Source organism: Glycine soja, chromosome 8 (genome assembly GCF_004193775.1).
Source record: "Glycine soja cultivar W05 chromosome 8, ASM419377v2, whole genome shotgun sequence".
Taxonomy (NCBI): Eukaryota; Viridiplantae; Streptophyta; class Magnoliopsida; order Fabales; family Fabaceae; genus Glycine; species Glycine soja.
Genome location: NC_041009.1, coordinates 6,723,807 through 6,744,811, shown reverse-complemented (window position 1 = coordinate 6,744,811; position 21,005 = coordinate 6,723,807). Strand labels below are relative to the sequence as shown.

General features: G+C 31.9%; 4 protein-coding genes across 5 annotated transcripts; 3 read left to right on the top strand and 1 right to left on the bottom strand.

Annotated features, from left to right (window-relative positions):
• The first annotated feature begins 891 nt into the window (after positions 1-891).
• Positions 892-6,338, top strand: LOC114424332 (cellulose synthase A catalytic subunit 4 [UDP-forming]-like). The gene is made up of 12 exons (XM_028391174.1): positions 892-958; positions 1,077-1,275; positions 1,434-1,525; positions 1,781-1,847; positions 1,966-2,113; positions 2,486-3,098; positions 3,362-3,499; positions 3,648-3,773; positions 3,871-4,083; positions 4,174-4,692; positions 4,863-5,213; positions 5,553-6,338. Exons 1-12 carry the CDS (start codon positions 902-904, stop codon positions 6,132-6,134), a joined length of 3,105 nt encoding a protein of 1,034 aa, XP_028246975.1. The 5' UTR covers positions 892-901; the 3' UTR covers positions 6,135-6,338.
• A 1,653-nt stretch (positions 6,339-7,991) lies between these two features.
• LOC114424110 (polygalacturonase QRT3-like) lies at positions 7,992-12,742 on the top strand. Its single transcript, XM_028390975.1, has 3 exons — positions 7,992-8,354; positions 8,447-8,674; positions 11,612-12,742. Exons 1-3 carry the CDS (start codon positions 8,157-8,159, stop codon positions 12,659-12,661), a joined length of 1,476 nt encoding a protein of 491 aa, XP_028246776.1. The 5' UTR covers positions 7,992-8,156; the 3' UTR covers positions 12,662-12,742.
• Positions 12,743-14,386: 1,644 nt separating this feature from the next.
• On the bottom strand, positions 14,387-15,841 carry LOC114424376. 2 transcript variants are annotated; one of them, XR_003668977.1, is made up of 3 exons: positions 15,198-15,841; positions 14,906-15,087; positions 14,387-14,752 (listed from the first exon to the last, which is right to left on the bottom strand). XR_003668977.1 is itself a non-coding variant. In XM_028391219.1 (3 exons), exons 1-3 carry the CDS (start codon positions 15,210-15,212, stop codon positions 14,622-14,624), a joined length of 324 nt encoding a protein of 107 aa, XP_028247020.1. In that variant the 5' UTR covers positions 15,213-15,841; the 3' UTR covers positions 14,387-14,621. The 2 variants fall into 2 exon arrangements, 1 of the variants encoding a protein (XP_028247020.1); XM_028391219.1 differs by having other exon boundaries at positions 15,202-15,841.
• A 3,368-nt stretch (positions 15,842-19,209) lies between these two features.
• Positions 19,210-20,168, top strand: LOC114424559 (RING-H2 finger protein ATL73-like). The gene has a single exon (XM_028391414.1). It carries the CDS (start codon positions 19,376-19,378, stop codon positions 19,880-19,882), a length of 507 nt encoding a protein of 168 aa, XP_028247215.1. The 5' UTR covers positions 19,210-19,375; the 3' UTR covers positions 19,883-20,168.
• Positions 20,169-21,005: the final 837 nt, after the last annotated feature.

Genomic DNA, 21,005 nt, shown 5'->3' with positions numbered 1-21,005 from the left:
AAAAGACGTTAAGTGATTAAGTGTATTGAAAATATAAAATAATAATTAATACAAGAATAATTATGTAATTTGGCTGGAGAGGGGTGTGATTCCCGTCCCCGTATCCACGGGGAATATTTATTCTTGTCCTAGTTCTCACATGGAAAAAATCCCTAACTGTGGGACCCCATATAGAGGTAATTTCCGCAGGACTTCTCGTGTCCAAATTGACACTCCTATGCCTGAGTGTTATAAATTTCTTGTACTGTTTTTAATTTTTATAGATAAAAAAAATACACTAATAAATTTTTGTCTATGAAAATGGAATTGATGATTTGTCCCCAGCTTGATCTAGGCATTTAGTATACCTACGAATATTGGCCACATTTCTGAGTTTCAAACATGCACAACAATTATGTATCTTATAAAATAGACGTGAAAGGGGCCTGAGTTGAAGTAGGACCAAAGTAAAAAAAAAAAAAAAAAAAAAGGCAATAGTCTATAACATGGAACACTAGACAAACTCACAAGTTACTGAATCTTTTCTTCTTCCATGTGGACATTGTACTTTTTCCACCTCCCCCCTACATATAGCATTTTCCGTTTTTAGTTTTGTCAACTAAGAAATGTGGGGACACGACATTATAACAACAAACTTATGTGCATGTGCAATATTGCAATGTGTTCTTGTTGATGTATTAAGAAGCAGAACAGAAGCCATCTTTGAGTCCAAGCAAGCAAAATCAAACTAACCATTGCCACCTATCGCCCCCTTACGTCTCTTAGACTCAAACCAATGACTCTCCAACTCACAGTTTGGTAGATACACTACTGTTTCATTCAGAAGAATAATAATATTGATATGAACTCACTCACTCACTCACCATTTTCTTATAAAACCCACTTCTCCAATAGACTAGCCATGACATTGAACTCCATGGCTGGCTCGCATTTCCACTTCCCACGTGACTCAGAAGAGGTATTGAACTCCTCCTTTGGTACAAATGATTTGTTTTGTAACTATGAAACTTAATAAATTACTTTTGTTTTTTGTTGGTCTCTCATAATGTGTTCTATATTTTGTTATGATATGACAGCACCGGCCTCCTACTCGTCAATCTGCATCAAAAGTGTGTCGAGTTTGTAGTGATGAGATTGGCTATGGTGAAGATGGGAAGCTGTTTGTGGCTTGTCATGTGTGTCGTTTCCCCGTTTGTCGACCCTGTTATGAGTATGAGAGGAGTGAAGGGAACCACTGCTGCCCTCAATGCAACACCCGCTATAAGCGTCATAAAGGTTATCTTAGCTCATAAATCATAATCATTGGTTTTTTTTTTTTTTTTTTACTTTTACTTTATTATTATAGTTGTTGTTATAAAAGCATCATTTTGTTTTTGAAAAAATGTGGGCTAAATGATATGTAGACAAGATGGCATTGGCTTAATTCCCTGCAGGTTGTCCTAGAGTAGCTGGTGATGACGAGGAACATTCTGATGCAGATGATTTTCATGATAATCCTGACGAGAAACATGATGTTAATCATTTGGTAATTTGTTTAATTGATATGATGGCAAAATCATGCATTAATCATCAAATGAGGATAATATTATAGTATTATATGTAATTTTAATCTTGTGCTTCTTATTGCTTCCAAGGATATATGGAATGCAAAAATTGTTCCCTTTTCATGTTTTTCCACAAAGGAGGATTTACTAAAATGAATTAGTGTTATTGTGACTATTCTAATTAATTGAATGGAAGTAATCAGAGAGTCTAGGGGGGTTATTTGTGATTTCTATAGGAAAATAAAGACTACAAGGAACAGCAGTGGCATCCCAATGGTCAAGCTCTCTCTTCAGCTGGAAGCGGTAAGCGTAAATTTCAATGCCAAATTGTTAATTATGTTTCATGATGGTGATTTTTCTTTCTTGGATGTTCTCTTCAATTTATATACATGCTTTTCTAAGTTGGTCTGCTTTTCTGTAGTGGTCGGTAAAGAATTTGAAGGGGAGAAAGAATTCTTCAGTAATGGAGAATGGGAAGAAAGATTAGATAAATGGAAAGCCAGGCAAGAAAAGAGAGATCTTCAAAACAAAGAGGAAGGAAAAGATGACCAAGGTGAAGATGACTACCTGTAAGTGCTCTTTTCAGTATCCATTGAAAAAATGTCACTTTCTTTTCTGTGTACATGGGATTGCATTTTCTACATTAAAACTAAAAAAGCAGAAGAAATTAGGCAAATCAACCATACTTTAAACCTTAGTCTAGTTTGGTATGCCACTAAAATAAGTGAAAAAATCAAGAATTAACTATGTACAATTCAATTTATAAGCAATGTGAAAAATATTTATAGTGTCACATTATGCAGTATGATAAATTTAGTTTCTTATTTGTTCATGAATCTACCATGCTACACAAAGTACCTGTTATGACTTGAAAAATACGTTATGTAACAATGATTACCTTGAAACATGATGCATGTAATTTTCATTTTTGCACCTTACAGTTTGGCTGAGGCAAGGCAACCGTTGTGGCGTAAGGTGCCAATATCTTCAAGCCTAATCAACCCATATCGCATAGTGATAATCATGAGGCTGGTTATCCTAGTTTTCTTCCTCCGTTTCCGTATCTTAACTCCGGCATACGATGCATATCCACTGTGGCTTGCCTCTGTGATATGTGAAATATGGTTTGCACTGTCATGGATACTTGACCAGTTCCCCAAATGGTTCCCCATAACTCGTGAAACTTACTTAGATCGCTTGTCCATAAGGTTTGAGCGCGAAGGGGAACCGAACCTTCTAGCTCCCGTTGATGTTTATGTGAGTACTGTGGACCCTTTGAAGGAACCTCCCATTATCACAGCAAACACTGTTCTTTCGATCCTCGCTGTTGATTACCCCGTTGAGAAGGTGTGCTGCTATGTATCTGATGATGGTGCATCTATGCTTCTGTTTGATACACTGTCAGAAACTTCTGACTTTGCAAGAAGATGGGTTCCTTTTTGCAAGAAGTATAGCATAGAGCCAAGGGCACCTGAGTTTTATTTTTCTCAGAAGATTGATTACTTGAAAGATAAGGTGCATCCCACCTTTGTGAAGGAACGAAGGGCCATGAAGGTAGGCCGTGAAGATAGGACAAAAAGTTCTTTTGTGTGTTTTTTTGCTGAGAAATTATTACATGGTCCGGAACTATTATGGTCTTGGATAGTCTCCACGGAACACATAATTGAATTTTATTGATTCTTTTGTAAAATAAAAAATTTGATCACATGTCATGTAGAAATTAACCAGGACCATGGATCCTAGACGATGTAATAATTCGTGTATTTTGTTACTTCATTTATATTTATAGGTTTTCTTTTGTTTTTGCTCCACTGCAGAGAGAATATGAAGAATTTAAAGTGAAGATTAATGCCTTAGTGGCAAAAGCACAGAAGAAACCAGAGGAGGGGTGGGTAATGCAGGATGGAACCCCTTGGCCTGGGAACAACACTCGTGATCATCCAGGAATGATTCAGGTTTGGCTATGATTCACATCCTCGATCTAGTTAGTTTGTTGTTTTGTGCACTCTTCATTATGTTATCATGAAGGAACAAACAAAACATAATAGGAACACTTGAATATCTGGTTCTCTGGTGATGTGGCTCATGGACTTACCTTTGCAGGTATATTTAGGTAGTGGTGGTGCATTGGACGTAGAAGGCAAGGAACTGCCACGAATTGTGTATGTTTCACGTGAAAAGCGTCCTGGCTATAACCACCACAAGAAAGCTGGTGCTATGAATGCTTTGGTAGGTCCAAAATCTTGAAATTCTGTTGGCCTTTTCATGTATGACTACAATATTAGAAAACCTGTATAACTCTTTCTTTGCTGTCTATACTTAACAGGTTCGAGTTTCTGCTGTGCTTTCAAATGCACCTTTCATGTTGAATCTGGACTGTGACCATTACATCAACAATAGCAAGGCTATAAGAGAGGCTATGTGCTTTTTGATGGACCCCCAGCTAGGGAAGAAGCTCTGTTATGTCCAATTTCCACAAAGATTCGATGGTATTGATCGGCATGATAGATATGCTAATCGCAACATTGTGTTCTTTGATGTAAGTCCCATTCATCCAAACAAACATAATATGTGCAAACAGAATTTTACAAACCTTTAATGTGTGTTTTCAATGTTGCTTTTATGGTAGATCAATATGAAAGCCCTAGATGGGATTCAAGGTCCGGTTTATGTCGGTACTGGATGTGTGTTCAATAGGCAGGCATTATATGGATATGATCCACCAGTATCTGAGAAAAGGCCAAAGATGACTTGTGACTGCTGGCCTTCATGGTGTTGCTTTTGTTGTGGAGGTTCAAGGAAATCCAAGTCAAAGAAGAAATCAGGAGGAGGAGGGGGCCTATTTAGTAGATTATACAGCAAGAAAAAGAAAACGATGGGGAAGAGTTATGTTAGGAGAGGGTCTGAGTCCATGTTTGATCTTGAAGAGATTGAAGAAGGGCTTGAAGGCTATGATGGACTAGAGAAATCATCCCTCATGTCCCAAAAACAATTTGAGAAACGATTTGGGCAGTCACCAGTTTTCATTGCTTCCACTCTAAAGGAAAATGGTGGAATTCCTGAAGGCACCAATAGCCAATCACTAATTAAGGAAGCTATTCATGTTATAAGTTGTGGCTATGAAGAGAAAACTGAATGGGGCAAAGAGGTAATCAATCTCATTGATTAAAATGAGCTTAAACTTCTAAGATGAAGGAACATTTGGGTTTGCTTGGTGTTACATTTGATTCTGATTATGCATTCATTTACTTCAAAAATAACCATGCACTGAGTTCTACTAAATTTATCAAGTCCTCTTAACAATTTGTTTCCATGCAGATTGGATGGATTTATGGCTCAGTCACAGAAGATATTTTAACAGGGTTCAAAATGCATTGTAGAGGATGGAAATCAGTATACTGCATGCCAAAGAGACCAGCTTTCAAGGGATCTGCCCCAATAAATCTATCAGATAGGTTACACCAGGTTCTGAGATGGGCTCTTGGTTCTGTTGAAATTTTCCTTAGTCGCCATTGCCCATTGTGGTATGGCTATGGAGGAAAACTGAAATGGCTAGAGAGATTTGCTTATACTAATACCATTGTTTATCCATTCACTTCCATCCCTCTACTTGCATACTGCACAATTCCAGCAGTGTGTCTTCTTACTGGAAAATTCATCATCCCTACTGTAAGTACACAATTATTACTTCCTTATTTTTTTATCACTTTACTAGGATAAATAATTGGAAGAAACTTATACACACAGTTCTTTAGGTACTGTGTTTGTACTGTTCTCTAATCAAAATTAGATTTTTACGTACCTTGATAATCCACGAAATAAATTTTTATTACGCAGAATCACAGATTACTGATGTGAAACTCCAATTTTGGATAACAACAAAAACAACACCTATAAAATTGTATCCAAGTTTTGTATGAAATAATTTGCTTTCCTTTGTTTTGATCACTTTCAACGCTAGTGTTTCTATTAGTTTCATGCCTGGCTGACAAGTTTTAATCTATGCAGTTGACCAACCTTGCTAGTGTATGGTTCATGGCTCTATTCATCTCCATCATTTTAACTAGTGTCCTTGAGCTTAGGTGGAGTGGGGTTAGCATTGAAGACTTGTGGCGCAACGAACAATTTTGGGTCATTGGAGGTGTTTCTGCACACCTTTTCGCCGTATTCCAAGGTCTTCTCAAGGTTCTTGGAGGAGTGGACACCAATTTCACTGTCACAGTCAAAGCAGCAGATGATGCTGAATTTGGAGAGTTATATCTGTTCAAGTGGACAACACTTCTCATCCCACCAACAACTCTTATAATCTTGAATATGGTGGGAGTTGTGGCTGGAGTCTCTGATGCCATTAACAATGGCTATGGTTCATGGGGTCCTTTGTTTGGAAAGTTGTTCTTTGCATTTTGGGTCATTGTCCATCTATATCCTTTCCTCAAAGGTCTCATGGGAAGGCAAAACAGGACTCCTACTATTGTTGTTCTTTGGTCAATTCTTCTTGCATCAATTTTCTCTTTGATTTGGGTCAGGATTGATCCTTTCTTGCCCAAGCAAACTGGTCCAGTGCTCAAACAATGTGGAGTAGAATGCTAAGGCATTGGAATTGCACTTGTGTGTGCAATTTTCTTTTTCCCGTTCATTTCTTTTTTTTGGTGCTGTTGAGGGTAGCACTTGATACGCACAAGTTTAGTGAAGTTACTGGAGTAGAATAAGAGTACTTAATTCACAATCTAGTGTACACACGGGAATATATATATAAAAAAACGAAAAAAAAATCTTCCATGACAACCAAGACAATGGAGCTTGAATTCAATTACTTACATTAAAAGCACTTATATCTTAATTAAAATATGTTGTAAAACTTTATGGAGAAAAGGTACTTTGAAAAGAAAAGGAAAAAAAGAAGAATGGAAAAAAAAATTGCTAAATAAAGCTATTCGAATCTGCACCCAACATACAAGAGAATATATACTGACTTTGCATCTTGGAATTTTATAGCTTTAACGACGTTTTTTTATTCGCTTAAGGCAAAATTAATTCAGACTAAAGTTCGGTGCTATTAAGACTTTTGTTTTTTTATTCAATTTAATTTTCTAGTATTTTTATCTAGGTTTTTATAGGATGACCTGTTTGATCTTTTATGTTTTTATGTTTGATCTTTTGTGTATAAGCCATCAAATATAAAAAAAAAAAATTTAGGGTAAAGGTCTTGTATTAATGGTGAGATGTAACTTCAAAGAAATTCAATCAATTTGTTACTAAAACATGGAAATTTTATGTTTGAAGCTAAAATAGGTACGTACGAAGAACAATTTAATTTAATCTTTCATTTTATCTAGTAGAAGAAGAAATAAAATTTGTATTAGTGAATCATCAAAATGATTTTCATCCTCAAGAGTAGGAAGGTACGTAAGGCGATCTCTAAGGTATTTATTTGCAGGATGGTTTCAAGTTTTTTTTATGGTAAGGATTTTTTGAAGTTAAATAATATTCCTTAACAAAATTTACTGATGAACCAAATGATACGATGTTGTTTGTATATATAAAACTTATTGTTTAGAAATATTTTTGAATTAGATCGTGTTACTTTGAACTCGGGTGGTATTTTTGGTAGAACTATGATGGATTGGTTTATCTTTGGACATGTTTCATTGCTTTGTTATTCTTTTTCGGGTACATTTGACATGGCGCTAGAACTTCGTTCAGAGATATCAACCTAGATTTAAATTTATTTTCTTTTGATTATTATATTGATATGAGATAGTTTTCATTGAAAGTAGTAATTAGTTTTCGTTTAGGATTATGGTTACACATAAGATAAGTCTTTCACTTTTAACATGATTTATTTTTTATTACTTCATTATTGATAATCCAAGTTTAAATGCTCGAGTAAAATATAAAAATTTTGCTTAACTAATTTTAAATAATTAAAAAAAAAATAGACTCATCTAATTTTCACCATTGAAGAAAAACTAATAAAATTTCTTAAGTTTAGAATGGAGTACCAGATCCACCGAAAAAACTTTTAAGTAATTATACATTATAAATGTTCTAAGATAATTTAAAAATTATTTAGTGTTGTCTTTATTTGATTTAAAACTTTAATAGAATCATTTATTAGAATTCAAATTCAACTTGATGAAAACTTTAATATAATTAATTTTATAAAATTAATTATATATCATCATCAATTTATTTATAAATTTTGTTGTTAATCGTTAATATTATAACTTATAAGGGATCTAAGTGAAGGTAATATTAGGTTAAAAACTAAAATAATAATTATTTTAATTTTTTTCTTACTCAATAATTATAAATGAAATCGAGAAAAAAAAAATAGTATTAAAAGACGGTTTGGTATGACTTGGTGCAGAAAACATACATAAAAAGTCCACAACTACCTTCGCTTTCCGTGTCTTGTTTAAGGCTAACATTTATAAGGACTGAACCCACCAATTCAATGACCCAACACATAACCCTTTCTCTTTTTCAGGTACACACACCAAAAAAAGTTATTGTGCTTGTGCCCACAAACTAGTCTCCTCTAGAACTAGAAGAATTTCACGTCTGTAGTTCTGTTCTGCTTAATCCATCTGAAAATCAATTGAGTCAAGAATGAGATTCTCAGCGGTGTGTTTTGTCATACTATTGCTGCTGGTGGTAGAACTAGAAGCAACCACATGTTTCACTTTCAACAAAGAGAAAAAGCTGTCAGAATTCAAGACCAAACTTCATCAAAAGATTCAAAAGTTAGCTACTCCTCCTTTATCAGCCTTGGCATCACCACCTGCTTCCTCTTCAGAAACAAACAAGGTAAGGCACATAACACATTGCATTATATATCCACTCATTTCATGAACTTTTTCTTTCTGTTAACAAAGAATGAAATTTTGGTTCTTAATTAGAGTGGGAGGGTGTTGTACGTGAGTGAATATGGTGCAGACCCAACAGGGTCTGAAGAAAGCAGTGATGGCATTTTGAAAGCTGTTGAAGATGCTTTTGAGTTGCAGAAGGGTGTTGAGTTGGTTGGAGGAGTGAATGACCTTGGAGGAGTAGTGATTGATTTGGAAGGTGGAAACTACAAAATCAGCAAACCCATTGCATTCCCTTCATCTGGTGGTGGCAATGTTGTGGTTAGGATTACTTTTCCATCCCTCTCTTCTTTTATTAGTTTTATTAGTTACAAAATTTTAAATAGGTAACTTTTCTTTTCCCTACGGGATCAATTTTATATTTCTCTTTTCTGATCTTTGTCTGTCATCAAATTTGTTTGTAGTTCAGGCTGTTTGGTTGGAATGCTAGCTTTTTTTCAATAAAAAAAAATTGTTGTTATATTAAAAAAAAAATTTTAACCTTATTTAGAGTGGTTGTTTTAAATTAAAAAATAATATATTTTTCTATGAATAGTTAGTGTGAATATTTTTACATCGTTATGTCAGGACTAATTTTTAAATAATTATTATAAAAATTATGGGAAAATATATTTTAATTTTTTATGAAAACTCAGATTTTTAATTATTTGATAAGTTATTATAAGTAGTTCCTTAAAAAAGGTTGTACTTATAATTAAATTTCAATTTAAAAGGTTATTTTATAAATATAATTATATAAAAAACTACTTATATTTCTATAAAAAAAATGAAAATAACACTTTTTTTTGCATTCCTGAAATTACTCTTTTTAAAATTTAAACAAATGACTTAATAGAGTGTGGGTTAATTAAATAGTATTGTTAAACATTTAATCAAACCAAATCAACTTTATTAAATGTGATACATTTAATATATTTTAAATTTGAATTCTAACTAAAGTGGTCCGCTAATACATAAATAAAGTGTGTTTTTTTTTTTAAAAAAAATAGCTTAATTTCATCAAATTTGTAAAAAAAAATGAAATATAAATGATTATTTCTCAAAAACAACTTTAATAAAAAAAAATGTTAAATAGTGATATTAATACGTACGAGGTTGTATATAGCTAATTATATATTTGAATAGTTACTTAATATATGAGATTAATTCAATTAAAATTTATTTGTTTTAATAAGACATAAATATTAAACTAAACTTTAATTTGAATCTATTATTCATTATTTTTAATTCTTAATGTAAATAATTTTACACTGTTAATTAATAATTTGTTCTTTTAATAAATTTAATAGTATAAGTTGTTAAATTTGTTAAATCACGTTATTATACGTTAAAAAATAAATGTCTTACGGTGGTTATCACCCTTAATTATATAAATTTTATTATTTTTTATTTAAAAATTAAAAAATTAAAAGACATGAAAATATCAATATGTCTTAAGAGCATCTTTAATAGAGTTTAAGTGAAAAAATTATTTCTTAAAATTTATTTTTCATTAAAGTAAATTTACATGACAATAAAAGTGTTTCAAAAATAAAATTTGTATATTTTTTAATAATAAAAAATAATATTTATCTCACACTAACAACATCATAATTAAATAAAAATTAAAAAATATATAAATGTGTCAAATTTTCTTAAAGGTTCTCACCATTAAAATAAAATTATATTTAAATTTTGTATAATAATGTATAGAAATCACCTAAAATACTATAAAAACACGAAAAATAATATAAAGAAACTCATTTAAAAAATTCGAAAAATATTCTAAGCATTACATACTATTTTGCAGTGGTTTTTCCACAACAAACGCGCAGGCAATGACACGTGTTTGACTATCTGTTACCCTTCATCTTTGTTTTTCTCTTACAACTCGTACTCTTCCAGTCTTCTGCTTTTCTGAAAGAATATTTAAAATAAAAAAACAAAAAACAAATAGATAATGTATGAAAAATGAGTTTTTGCTAGAAAAAGTGAACGTTGAGGTAATTTTATATTTTTATTTTTTAAATGAAAGTATTTTTTATTTATAATTATAAAAGTTTCATCTTTTTTAATTTTTTAGTTTTTCTAATAAATTATAAATCGAGACTTTATTTTATTTATTATTTTATTTTTAAAATAATAAAATGAAAATATAATTTTTAAATATGAATAAAAATATAAGTGAAAATAAACAATAAAAATAAATATAAAACCGACTTTTCGCACGAGGAAAAAGAACAAATGTAAAAGATACTATACTACTACTAATTTAAATTTTCGACGGTCTCATATTTGAATTTATTTAATAATACTATAAATTTTATGATCTAATTATGATATCTATGGCTATAATTACTAAAGCACATGAACATAAGATTTCTATCGCTAAGTCCAATGGCTTCAACTGGACCGGTGCTGGTTGTGCCATAAATTATTCTGTTTATACTTCCCACCGACAATAACAAATTTTACTATAAAAGATGTTTCTGTACTACTCTAATATCATCATAATTTGCTACGCTTCCTTCTAAGGCTTTCATTGCAAGAGATTATTATGCTTACTTATCATGTAAGAATTTCTCGAGAAAGAAGCTTATCAATTTGCAGAAAGATTACCCCACATTTGAATTGTGGAATTTTGGGATGTACCAACACACGAGTCCGTGACAATTCCTCATTTATACTACCAAATCTTCTTGACCATATTCAAATTAAATCTTTTTTTTTATGTACAATTGGAGGAAACGACCCTGGAAAGCTACAGTCATACCCTAAAGAATAATCAATCTAACTACTTGTGTTTGTATAAATTTGTGGCAAGATAGAACCGACAAGTAAATAGCTATAGTCAACTGCATAAATGAATCTCGCACTTCTATTTTTGTGAGCTACTACCACTATAATGTAATTGAACTTTAGCTGAACATTTTTTTGAATGACAAAGATTATACTCAACTTTCTCATATATATATATATATATATATCCAATTTCCAATGATGGTTGCTTTCATCAATAATATTTGCTCAAAACGCAACTACAATAAAAGTCATGCTTGCTTTTGCTGAAATAGCCGAGTTGTTACTCTTTGAGTGAGTAATGGCATTCATACATTTCATTCTCTTAAATTTCCTTAGCATTACTAAATGCTCGTTTTTTCACCTTAACAGCACATAACTACTTTGCATCTGAACTTAATCAAAAGTATGGTTCATTAGGTGAAAGGAGGAACGTTGAGAGCATCTGATACATTTCCTGGTGATCGACATCTAATTGAGTTATGGTCATCAAACTCCGGGAAACTTGAGTCAAAAGAACCTCTGAATGCTGATGTCTTCAAAAGCATCAAAGCTCAAAACAATGCAATTTACTATGAAGACATAACGTTCCGGGACATCCTCTTCGATTCATCCTACAGAGGAGGAGGAATTTTCATTGTTGATTCCGCCAGAACCCGAATCAGCAATTGCTTCTTCCTTCATTTCACCACAGAAGGAATTCTAGTCCAACAAGGACACGAGACCTTTATATCAAGTTGCTTTCTTGGGCAACACTCAACCGTCGGTGGAGACAAAGCTGAGAAGGACTTCTCAGGGGTGGCCATTGATCTTGCTAGTAACGATAATGCAGTCACAGATGTTGCAATTTTCTCAGCAGCAATTGGTGTTGTGCTAAGGGGTCAAGCCAACATTCTAACTGGGGTGCATTGTTATAACAAGGCAACATATTTTGGTGGCATAGGCATATTAGTGAAATTGGCAGGCAATTCACTAACTAGAATTGATAACTGTTATCTGGATTATACTGGAATAGTCATGGAAGATCCTGTGCAAGTTCATGTCACAAATGGGTTGTTTCTAGGGGATGCTAATATTGTATTGAAGTCTATTAAAGGTCAAATTTTAGGCCTGAATATAGTTGATAATATGTTTAATGGTGACCCCAATAAGAAGGTTCCTATTGTAAATCTAGATGGGGCATTTAGTAGCATTGATCAAGTGGTGATTGATCACAACAATGTGAATGGCATGAGCTTGAGATCAACGGTTGGGAAGTTAACTGCGAGCGGAAATGGCACCAAGTGGGTGGCTGATTTTTCATCAGTTTTGGTGTTTCCTAATAGGATTAGCCATTTTCAATATTCATTTTATGCTCAAGATGAGCCTAAATTTGTAGCACTTTCTGTGACCAATGTGTCAGATAATGTCGTTGTTGTGGAGAGTGAGAAAGAAGCTAAAGGGTTCGTCTCCTTCATAGTTGAACAATAAGAAAGAAGAAGGAGGGATTGTATTTGTATTCATTGATTAATGTATTAAATAATAGTAATAGTTTCAGAGTTTTTCCAATAATGTTGTCTTCACCTGTATAGCTTATTGCAGCTGAAAGCGAATTTCCAGTAAGGTTACATATTGCTTTTGAACATATTTTTCTTAGCTTGAAGTAAAATCTTGGCCTGCTATCACTGAAAGGTTTTTAGTATACAAACCATAGCAAACAGAGAAATATTAGACCCTCAATAAATACTCTTACTTTTCTTCTGAAACAAGTGTAGTGGTCATAAATTAAGGGGAGGGGATTTAGCAAGATATGAAGTATAAGAGATCAAATTGTCGTAATTTTTCTTGAAAAGAGTATACTCTGCTAAGCGTGCCAGCTTAAATTGAAACTATGATTATGTAGAGGTGGATTTGCATATGTCGCCACAACTAAGCTTTGCAAAATTAGTCGAATCTATTATTTATCAAATGGCCCCAACAATATAGATTGAACTGCCACACCAGCACCCGTCGTTTTCACACGCGAGATAGAAAAAGAGACGAAAAGTACTTTAGTCATAATCTCATAAACCTTTTAGCTTGTTGTTATAGACAAAGTATTTTTTTTTATGACAAGAGTTTACGCTGTAAATATAAATATTTTTTACACAATAAAACAACTCAAAGTCATCTTAAAAATGATTTTTAAATTAATTACTATAAAAATTAATAATCTTTTTATACTTGTCGGATATAAGAAAACTTTATAAAATAACAATAGTAATGCTTTATTTTATATTGAATCATATTCAATTTTAGTGTATTAAGAGTAGAAGTTCCTTAGAAGAAATCAGCATGTGAGGAGCCGCCATCTTAGTGGATAAAAAATATTTTTTATATTTTACATAATTCTGTCTGGTGTGAGTGTGACAACACCAGGCAATGCCTTTGAGCAAGGTGCTTGGGGTTGTCGGAAATGAAAAGATAGTGGAAGAAAGAACAACAAAGGCTAATCCGGCTGATATTGCTCCTCCCATCAGGCATTTTGCTGAGGCAACATGTCCATCTCATGGTTAAGTGGTGACCCTATATTTGTAAGGTAAGAGTCTAAATGGTAATAATAATAATAATAATAATGGGAACAAAGACTACAATTCTACCAACAAGACCAACTTAATATTAGGTAAGTCTCCACTCCATCATGGTTAACTGTGGTCAACACCCTGAAGTCCAAAGTTTGTAATTGAATGTAGTCGACCTGTGATAATGGACTGACATGGATGCCATTAATATGTTGAATATTTAAATTTTCTTAGAAGAACCAGGATTTTTATTTTTTTTACTTCAAAGCTGGAAAAAAAAGAGCCTGGTGGTTAAATGATTGTATTAAGTCAACACACAAACACCGTGACTGGATGAAACCAAGAGTCTCAAGGTTTAATCTCAGCAATGTGTCTGGACATATATGGTCATTTGATAGTTATACAGAAAACCTAACTACACAATTTTTTTGCTGCTAAACCATTTTCTGATTAGTAACACGGCCAATCTCCTACTGAACAAAAATGAGGAGCAGCAAAAATATGCGAAAGATGTAGAAGATTTATGGAAAATTTAGCTCGCACATAAATTATTCTTAGGCAAATCCTAGTTTTATTCACTTTGAAACTGTAGGATTGTAATTGACATTATCGGATGAGTCTGAATTCAAGTTCCATAGATTGTAAAAGAGAAACGTAACAGGAAAAACATATCTGAACTATTTTAATCACATTAAAATAGTTTAGATATCACTTTTATTCTTCGGAACATATTTATTTATTGAAGATACAAAGATTGCAAAGGAAAAACATAAAAGGTTCAGCTGTTGCAACACTCAATACACAAAACAATCTATCTGAACTCAGCAAATTACAGAGTGGACTAATCTATTAAAAACAATGGCTGCAGAAGTGTAGGGTATTTTTTTTTACTACAAAACATAGACAAGAAAGAGGACAAAGTGAATGACAATCAAAAGATTACTCAAAAGCAAGCCTTGGAAGGTGCTCCTCGACGCTCCTGAATCAGAACCAGTTGATCCTCCTGAACCACTCGGTGGCACTGTTTGAACACAATCAGAAACAACCAAACATATCATTAGCTGTCTGTCAGTAATTTCATTGACCATATACATATATATGCTTATGAACCAATTCTGTCTCTCAAATTTGATACAAGTTAACAAGAAATTGAAGTCATTAGTAGCACACTAACCAGCACAAGTGGTGTTCTCTGTTACAACTTCTGCTGAGATATTGCGGAAGGTATAATAACCGGTATAGGCGCAGGTTGTGCGATTGCAGGAATCTGTGGAGGGAATGACGTTGCTTGAGCACTCCAGAGAGGGCCAAGAAGACCAGTTGGTTGATTTGAGTTGGGATGGCTCACATTGTAATCTAAACACGCAAACCAAATACATGTTCAATAAAACTAATACCAAGAAGGAACACAAATTAAAAGGGTACATAATAGTATTAACATATGTGAACAACAAAGGGAGTCACACTTGCATTTGACGCATTCGTAAGTAGCATTTGGGACAAGCAAGGGATAGTCCAATGAACCATTTTTTCACATTCGAGGAACAAATTCAATCACTCCAACATATTCATACATGATACATAGCTATCATCTATCTCACTTGGCTATTAGACAAAGGTCCACGCTGCTCGGATTGGATTGTACCAAATATTTCTTTATCGAGAGAATTATTCAAATGTTATTCGCCATCTGGATCTGCGGCCACTTCATCAGACCCGCAAACGTCGTCGTGACGATATCCCGTGTTGTTGCTGCACCTGCACGGGAAAGGAACCTTCACAACCTCGTTGGGGCCCACCGTATATTTTTTTTGTGGCGTTGTTCGCTCCCACGATGTCCATGATGTGTTTTACGTTGAAGAGCTTTTGAATGTCGCCGAGGGTGGTGGTGTTCGGGTTAGAGTAGCTAATCAGGGGACGACACGTGGGTTTGTTCGCGCTGCTGCACTTGAACGTCGCCGAAGGTTGGGAATGGCAAGCTACCACCGCGATTGCTACTAACGCCACCGCGTTGGAGAACCAAACAGCCCCTTTCCCTGCCCCCATTCTCCTCGTGTGGGGGAAGAAGGAGGAATTTTTACCAAATGGGTGCAAATTTTTTAGGCTTTTTTCAACATGGATTGATTTTAAATTATTATTAAAGATGAGATTAATAAGTCATAAGATATGGTACAACTTCTAATTCAAAAAATTTCAAAAATTATAACATATGTTATGACTTATTTCATTTTTAATAATAATTTAAAATCAACCTCATAAAAAAGAAGTGTAAAAAATTTGTACTTATTTGGTAAAAAAGTCAAAAGATGGCCGAAGAGATAGAGAAATTTAGACAAACGACTTTTGGGACATTTTTTTTTTTCAAAATTATGAATGAGATAAAATTTAAATTAATATCTCAAAAGAGATAAGTAATAGGATAAGTTATAACTTCATAATATGACTTTTTTACTTTTTTTTATTGAAGTTGTAAAAAAATTTATGACTTCAATTTTTTATTTTTTTAATATAATTTTAAAGTTGTAAGAACTTTTTTTCTTTTCTATTTTTTAAACATGACTTTAAAATTGTAATAATTTTTGTTTCATTAAAATCATAAATTATATTATAATTTTAATTTTTTTATTTTTCTTGTGACTTTAAAGTCGTAAGGTATGTTTTTTTAAATCATAAATAATTTTTTATTTTAATTATTTAATGAATTAATGTATTTTTTAGTTTTATTTAATATTTTTTTTATTTTATATTTTATATTTTATATTTTTTATATTTGTTTATATTATTTTGTTTAATATATTTAAATATTTTCAATATTTTTAAACTAATATTAAGGATTATTATTTGTTTTGTAAATTAAGAATATTAAAGTGTGTTACATATTTGTTTAAAAAAATATTAATAAAAATAGGAAGGGTATCTACTATAAAACAAAAAAAAAAATGAAGGGTACTTTGTATTGTTTTGTTATGGTTTAGGTGCTTTGTTTTGTTGTGTGATTTATTTTAGTTTTTTGATGCATTGTTATGTAATTTATTTATTTCTTAGAGAAATTGAAATGGATAAATTATAAACTAAAGCACGTAGGATTGTGGACCAGGGATGATAATTGTTTATTTTTATTGAGATTTGGAGTTTGTTGAAATCTTCTCTAGAAAAATATGCTCACAAGGTAGGGACGTGACTCGAACACGCCTTCCAGTCAGGATTTAAGAATGAAGGTGGCATTGGTTAGTTCTGGGAGAGAAGTGCCTAGGGCTTTCTTGGAAGAGAATGGACAAAAAGGAGATATTAGAAAATTTAGAGGTGCACCTAGAAAAAAAAATGGGATGCATTATTATGTAAGGTATTTGATCCAACAATGGAAGTGAAGTAATTGTATGCTTTTTGCTAGCCGCTAGGCAAGGAAGTGATGAGCACCAGCCTAAAAGCAAATCAAAATAGAAAAAAGCTTCTCAAATATACTATTGGGTTTTGCAGTTTAGGAAAACCTAATAAGAAAAAAGAAACATAACCGATCCAATAGTTTAAACTTTATTTTTTTTTTGGTGAAAATCCAATAGTTTAAACTATTACTCATAATAATTCTAATTTATGGAATAGTATTTTTAATACTAATACCATTACTGCAATGGTAAAGGCATTAGACTATTAGTATTAATACTTTTTTTTGTTAAGTATATACTTATAGTATCTCTAACCAGGGTGGTTACATGATGTTTAAATTTAAATAGTATTATTTAAGTTTTTCTACTGGAGTATATGGTTTGAAGTTACTTATATTTAATAATATTATATCATAAATAACATATTTATTTTAAATGTTATAGGATCCATAAAATTATGATACAACTCATATAAGCAATTATGTATTATAAATGTTCTTAAATAAGTTAATTAAGGTACTTATATATGAACAAGAGTGCCTAGATTACATGTTAGCCAACATGTTTTTTATTTGATTCCAATATGTATTTTCTTCTTTATTATGAATTAAATAATAATTTTTTCTGTAAAAAATACTAATACAATTACTAATATTTAAATCTGTACACAAATTTTAATTTCACTTAAGTTTATGGAGTTTCTCCAAAAGTAAATAAATAAAACATATTTCAATTTTTTGTTTTATTAGAAAAGTATATTTATCAATTGTAAGTACACTTTTTTTGTCAGCAATTGTAAGTACAAATAGTACTAATAATTATTTAAAATACAATTTTTTTTTGCAATAAGCAAAACTAGAAAAAAGAAAAGATGTCACAATTCTCTCTTTATTAAAATATTTTTTACTTTGAAATTACATATCTATAAATATTTGTAGATTTTTTAAAAATATTTTCTTCGAGTTCTCTTATTCATATCATATAATGTAGTTCTATTAACATACTGTCAGTTGAAACAGTAATAGATTTAAATATTTTAAATAAGATTTTGAATCCAAATCTTATTAATAAAAAAATATAATTAAAAAATGAGAATCATAAAATATGATGAGTTCAGATCAATGCTATAATTATTGAAAAACTAAAACTTTTTTCTAACTTTTAAGCAACTTTAACGAATTATGTAGTAAAATAATAAATATAAAAATATAAAAAATATCAGTGAAAAAATAATTATTATTCTCCTAATGTGATTTCAAGAAAAAGTTAAGCCAAAATCCAAAAGTATCTTTATCCTGAAAGACAAGTGATATCAATCAAACGAAAATTTATATTGCCCCACAACTAGCGGGAACCTCACGCCGCGCCATTACTGGAAAGAAAAATAAAGAGATAACTGCGTTAGTGGATTCAATCATTATGATTTCCATCACATCAAAACTTCTTCATAATATGTTTTTTTTCTGCTTTAATCAAGAATTCTCACAAGCAAAATTTAGGTGATAAGCTAATAATTATATAAAGTCTTTCCTGTAGTGACCATTTTAGTTTTACCCTAAGTTTGGTAAAGAGAAAAGAAAATAATAAGAAAAAAAATTAAAATGTAAATAAAAGGAAAGAAAATTTTAAACTTTTGTCTCATAAAATTAACTATTACTCTTATTTTTCTTTTACTTTTTATCGAATCAAACAAAAAAATATTGTGTTTTCTAATTATTTTCTCTCCTTCCATTTTCTTTTCTTTCAAAGGGACCATTAGATTTCAAATTTATAACATATAAGTAAATTCCTCTGCGATCACAATGACTAACTTTCACTCAATAGTCAAGAAAAGGTTGGTGTGTTAGTAAAAATTGTTGACTAATCATAAAATAATTATGTTCAAACTCAAATAAAAGTTACAATAGCCCGATTACAGTGACACAAAATATCTGAAAATTAGAATGACATGACAGGACTGAAGGAGAATCAAATTGAAGATATGAGTTTGCTTTTTTATTCCTTTGAAGCGCACATCCAAAAGGAAGAGCAAGCAGTGGATTATCAAGTAAGCATATGCATATATCACATGTCCATATATGCCACACAACCCGTATCTACATAAATAAGCACTCATATTTTATTTTTTCTTTTGGCCACAATACATTCCCTTTGTGCTAATTAGTGTGTATTATTTTTGTACCTATGTGTCGTCCTCTCCATGTTCCCCACTTTCTTTATTATGAACCGAATTTCCTCATCACTAGTACTTCTCCATCACCATGGCTGAAACTCCATCACCCTCTGAGTCTCCCACAGCCTCCTTTGGCCCCATCATAAGTAATGGCCAAGTTGGTGGCTTCGATTGGATTGTCCTTGTGGCAGCAATTTTATGTGCCTTTGTGTGTGCTCTTGGCCTCAACACAATGTTACAATGTGTGTTTCAATGTGCTTGTCGTGTCCTCACAGAGCCTCGCCAATGGATTGCTTCACGAAGGCTCAACTCTGGCCTCAAGAAAAAGGAAATGGTGGCTTTGCCAACCTCAACTTACACTACTACACACTCTGCTGCTGCCTCTTCTTCTTCTTCACCTAATTCTAGTAGTTGTGTCATTTGCTTGGCTGAGTTCTCTGATGGGGACCCTATAAGGTTCCTTCCAAAGTGCAACCACTATTTCCATGTGGTTTGCATTGACAAGTGGCTACTCTCTCACTCTTCTTGCCCTACTTGCAGGCACCTCCTCAAGTCAAATGATTCTCTTCACTCCTTACATATTGTCATAGCTTAGGTATCCTCTACTCATGAGTAGCATCATTATGGCTATAAAACTTTTACTTTTGATATTTAATGTAACTGTATATTCAAGATTCAAAAATTAAGATCTTCAATTAAGTTAGAATAATTTTATATCAAGTTAATCTAGCTACTTAGTGTTTCATAGCTTAATTATTTAAATAGTTATCAGTTGTTTAGCATTTCTAGGAGGCCTTGTATATAAAGCTACAATGCAAGATATTTGAGTTTATAACTTTATATATATAAATAAACCCGGTTCTCCTTTAAATTTTCTCAATTTTAGAGTCTAGTAGCTATATCTTAATTGATCATTCTTAATATGTTGCACAGCTTATTTATGTAAAATAGATTGAGGGTGTAATTTGAGTAAAATTTCAATTTGAGCAGAAACACTTGACACAAAAATTGGATCGTGTCCGTATATCATCATATTTACCTCATTCTAATACTATATATGATAAAATCTTAGTTTTTTAACACGTTATTACTGTCAGATTAAATACTCCAGCTTGTTGTCGACGGTGATATACATAAAATGTTAATTAATTAGTTGGTTTGGATTCATTAGCATATCAACTTTGACAATTTAAACAGAAACAACAACCCTATTTTGAATGTTTTCCTTTAGTTGTTCCTAACAGGGTGCCTGTTATTATTGCAAATAAAAGTCAACTAATCACTTCAATCTTTGAGGATGCGAATAAAGTTCATTTGGAGTCTTGTTTCATTTTCATTTTGACTATAACTACTTTTGAGTATCTTTAATTTTCATATGAAAAATTACAATACTAATTTTCCCCTTAATCTAGCTGTGCAATATTTTGGTTTATTGTTCATATATACCTTATTATATTTCTAAACTTTCAAGAAATCAACACTCGTATTTTCACTTAACTAAGCAATTAGCAATAAAATAATTTATTATCTGATTAAGACAAATCCACATCACAGGAATTCTCCAGCTTAAGGGTTACATAGAAAGTGATGTATAATTTGTCTGGAAACACGTTAGACGAACATGACTAGATGTAACGCAATTAATAATTATTTTTATTTTAATGTGATTTTACAATTTTAATGGTCTACTACGGGAAAAATATATGCTTTGCATCATT

What these genes read in the sequence shown, in the direction of transcription:
- LOC114424332 (XM_028391174.1), top strand. Translation starts at nt 902, where the DNA reads ATGACATTGAACTCCATGGCTGGCTCGCATTTCCACTTCCCACGTGAC. An exon ending in AACATGATGTTAATCATTTG is followed by an intron (nt 1,526 to 1,780) that starts GTAATTTGTTTA and finishes TGATTTCTATAG; the next exon opens with GAAAATAAAGACTACAAGGA. An exon ending in AGGAACGAAGGGCCATGAAG is followed by an intron (nt 3,099 to 3,361) that starts GTAGGCCGTGAA and finishes GCTCCACTGCAG; the next exon opens with AGAGAATATGAAGAATTTAA.
- LOC114424110 (XM_028390975.1), top strand. Translation starts at nt 8,157, where the DNA reads ATGAGATTCTCAGCGGTGTGTTTTGTCATACTATTGCTGCTGGTGGTA. An exon ending in CCTCTTCAGAAACAAACAAG is followed by an intron (nt 8,355 to 8,446) that starts GTAAGGCACATA and finishes GTTCTTAATTAG; the next exon opens with AGTGGGAGGGTGTTGTACGT. An exon ending in CTGGTGGTGGCAATGTTGTG is followed by an intron (nt 8,675 to 11,611) that starts GTTAGGATTACT and finishes ATGGTTCATTAG; the next exon opens with GTGAAAGGAGGAACGTTGAG.
- LOC114424376 (XM_028391219.1), bottom strand. An exon ending in AGAGAACACCACTTGTGCTG is followed by an intron (nt 14,753 to 14,905) that starts GTTAGTGTGCTA and finishes GTGTTCAAACAG; the next exon opens with TGCCACCGAGTGGTTCAGGA.
- LOC114424559 (XM_028391414.1), top strand. Translation starts at nt 19,376, where the DNA reads ATGGCTGAAACTCCATCACCCTCTGAGTCTCCCACAGCCTCCTTTGGC.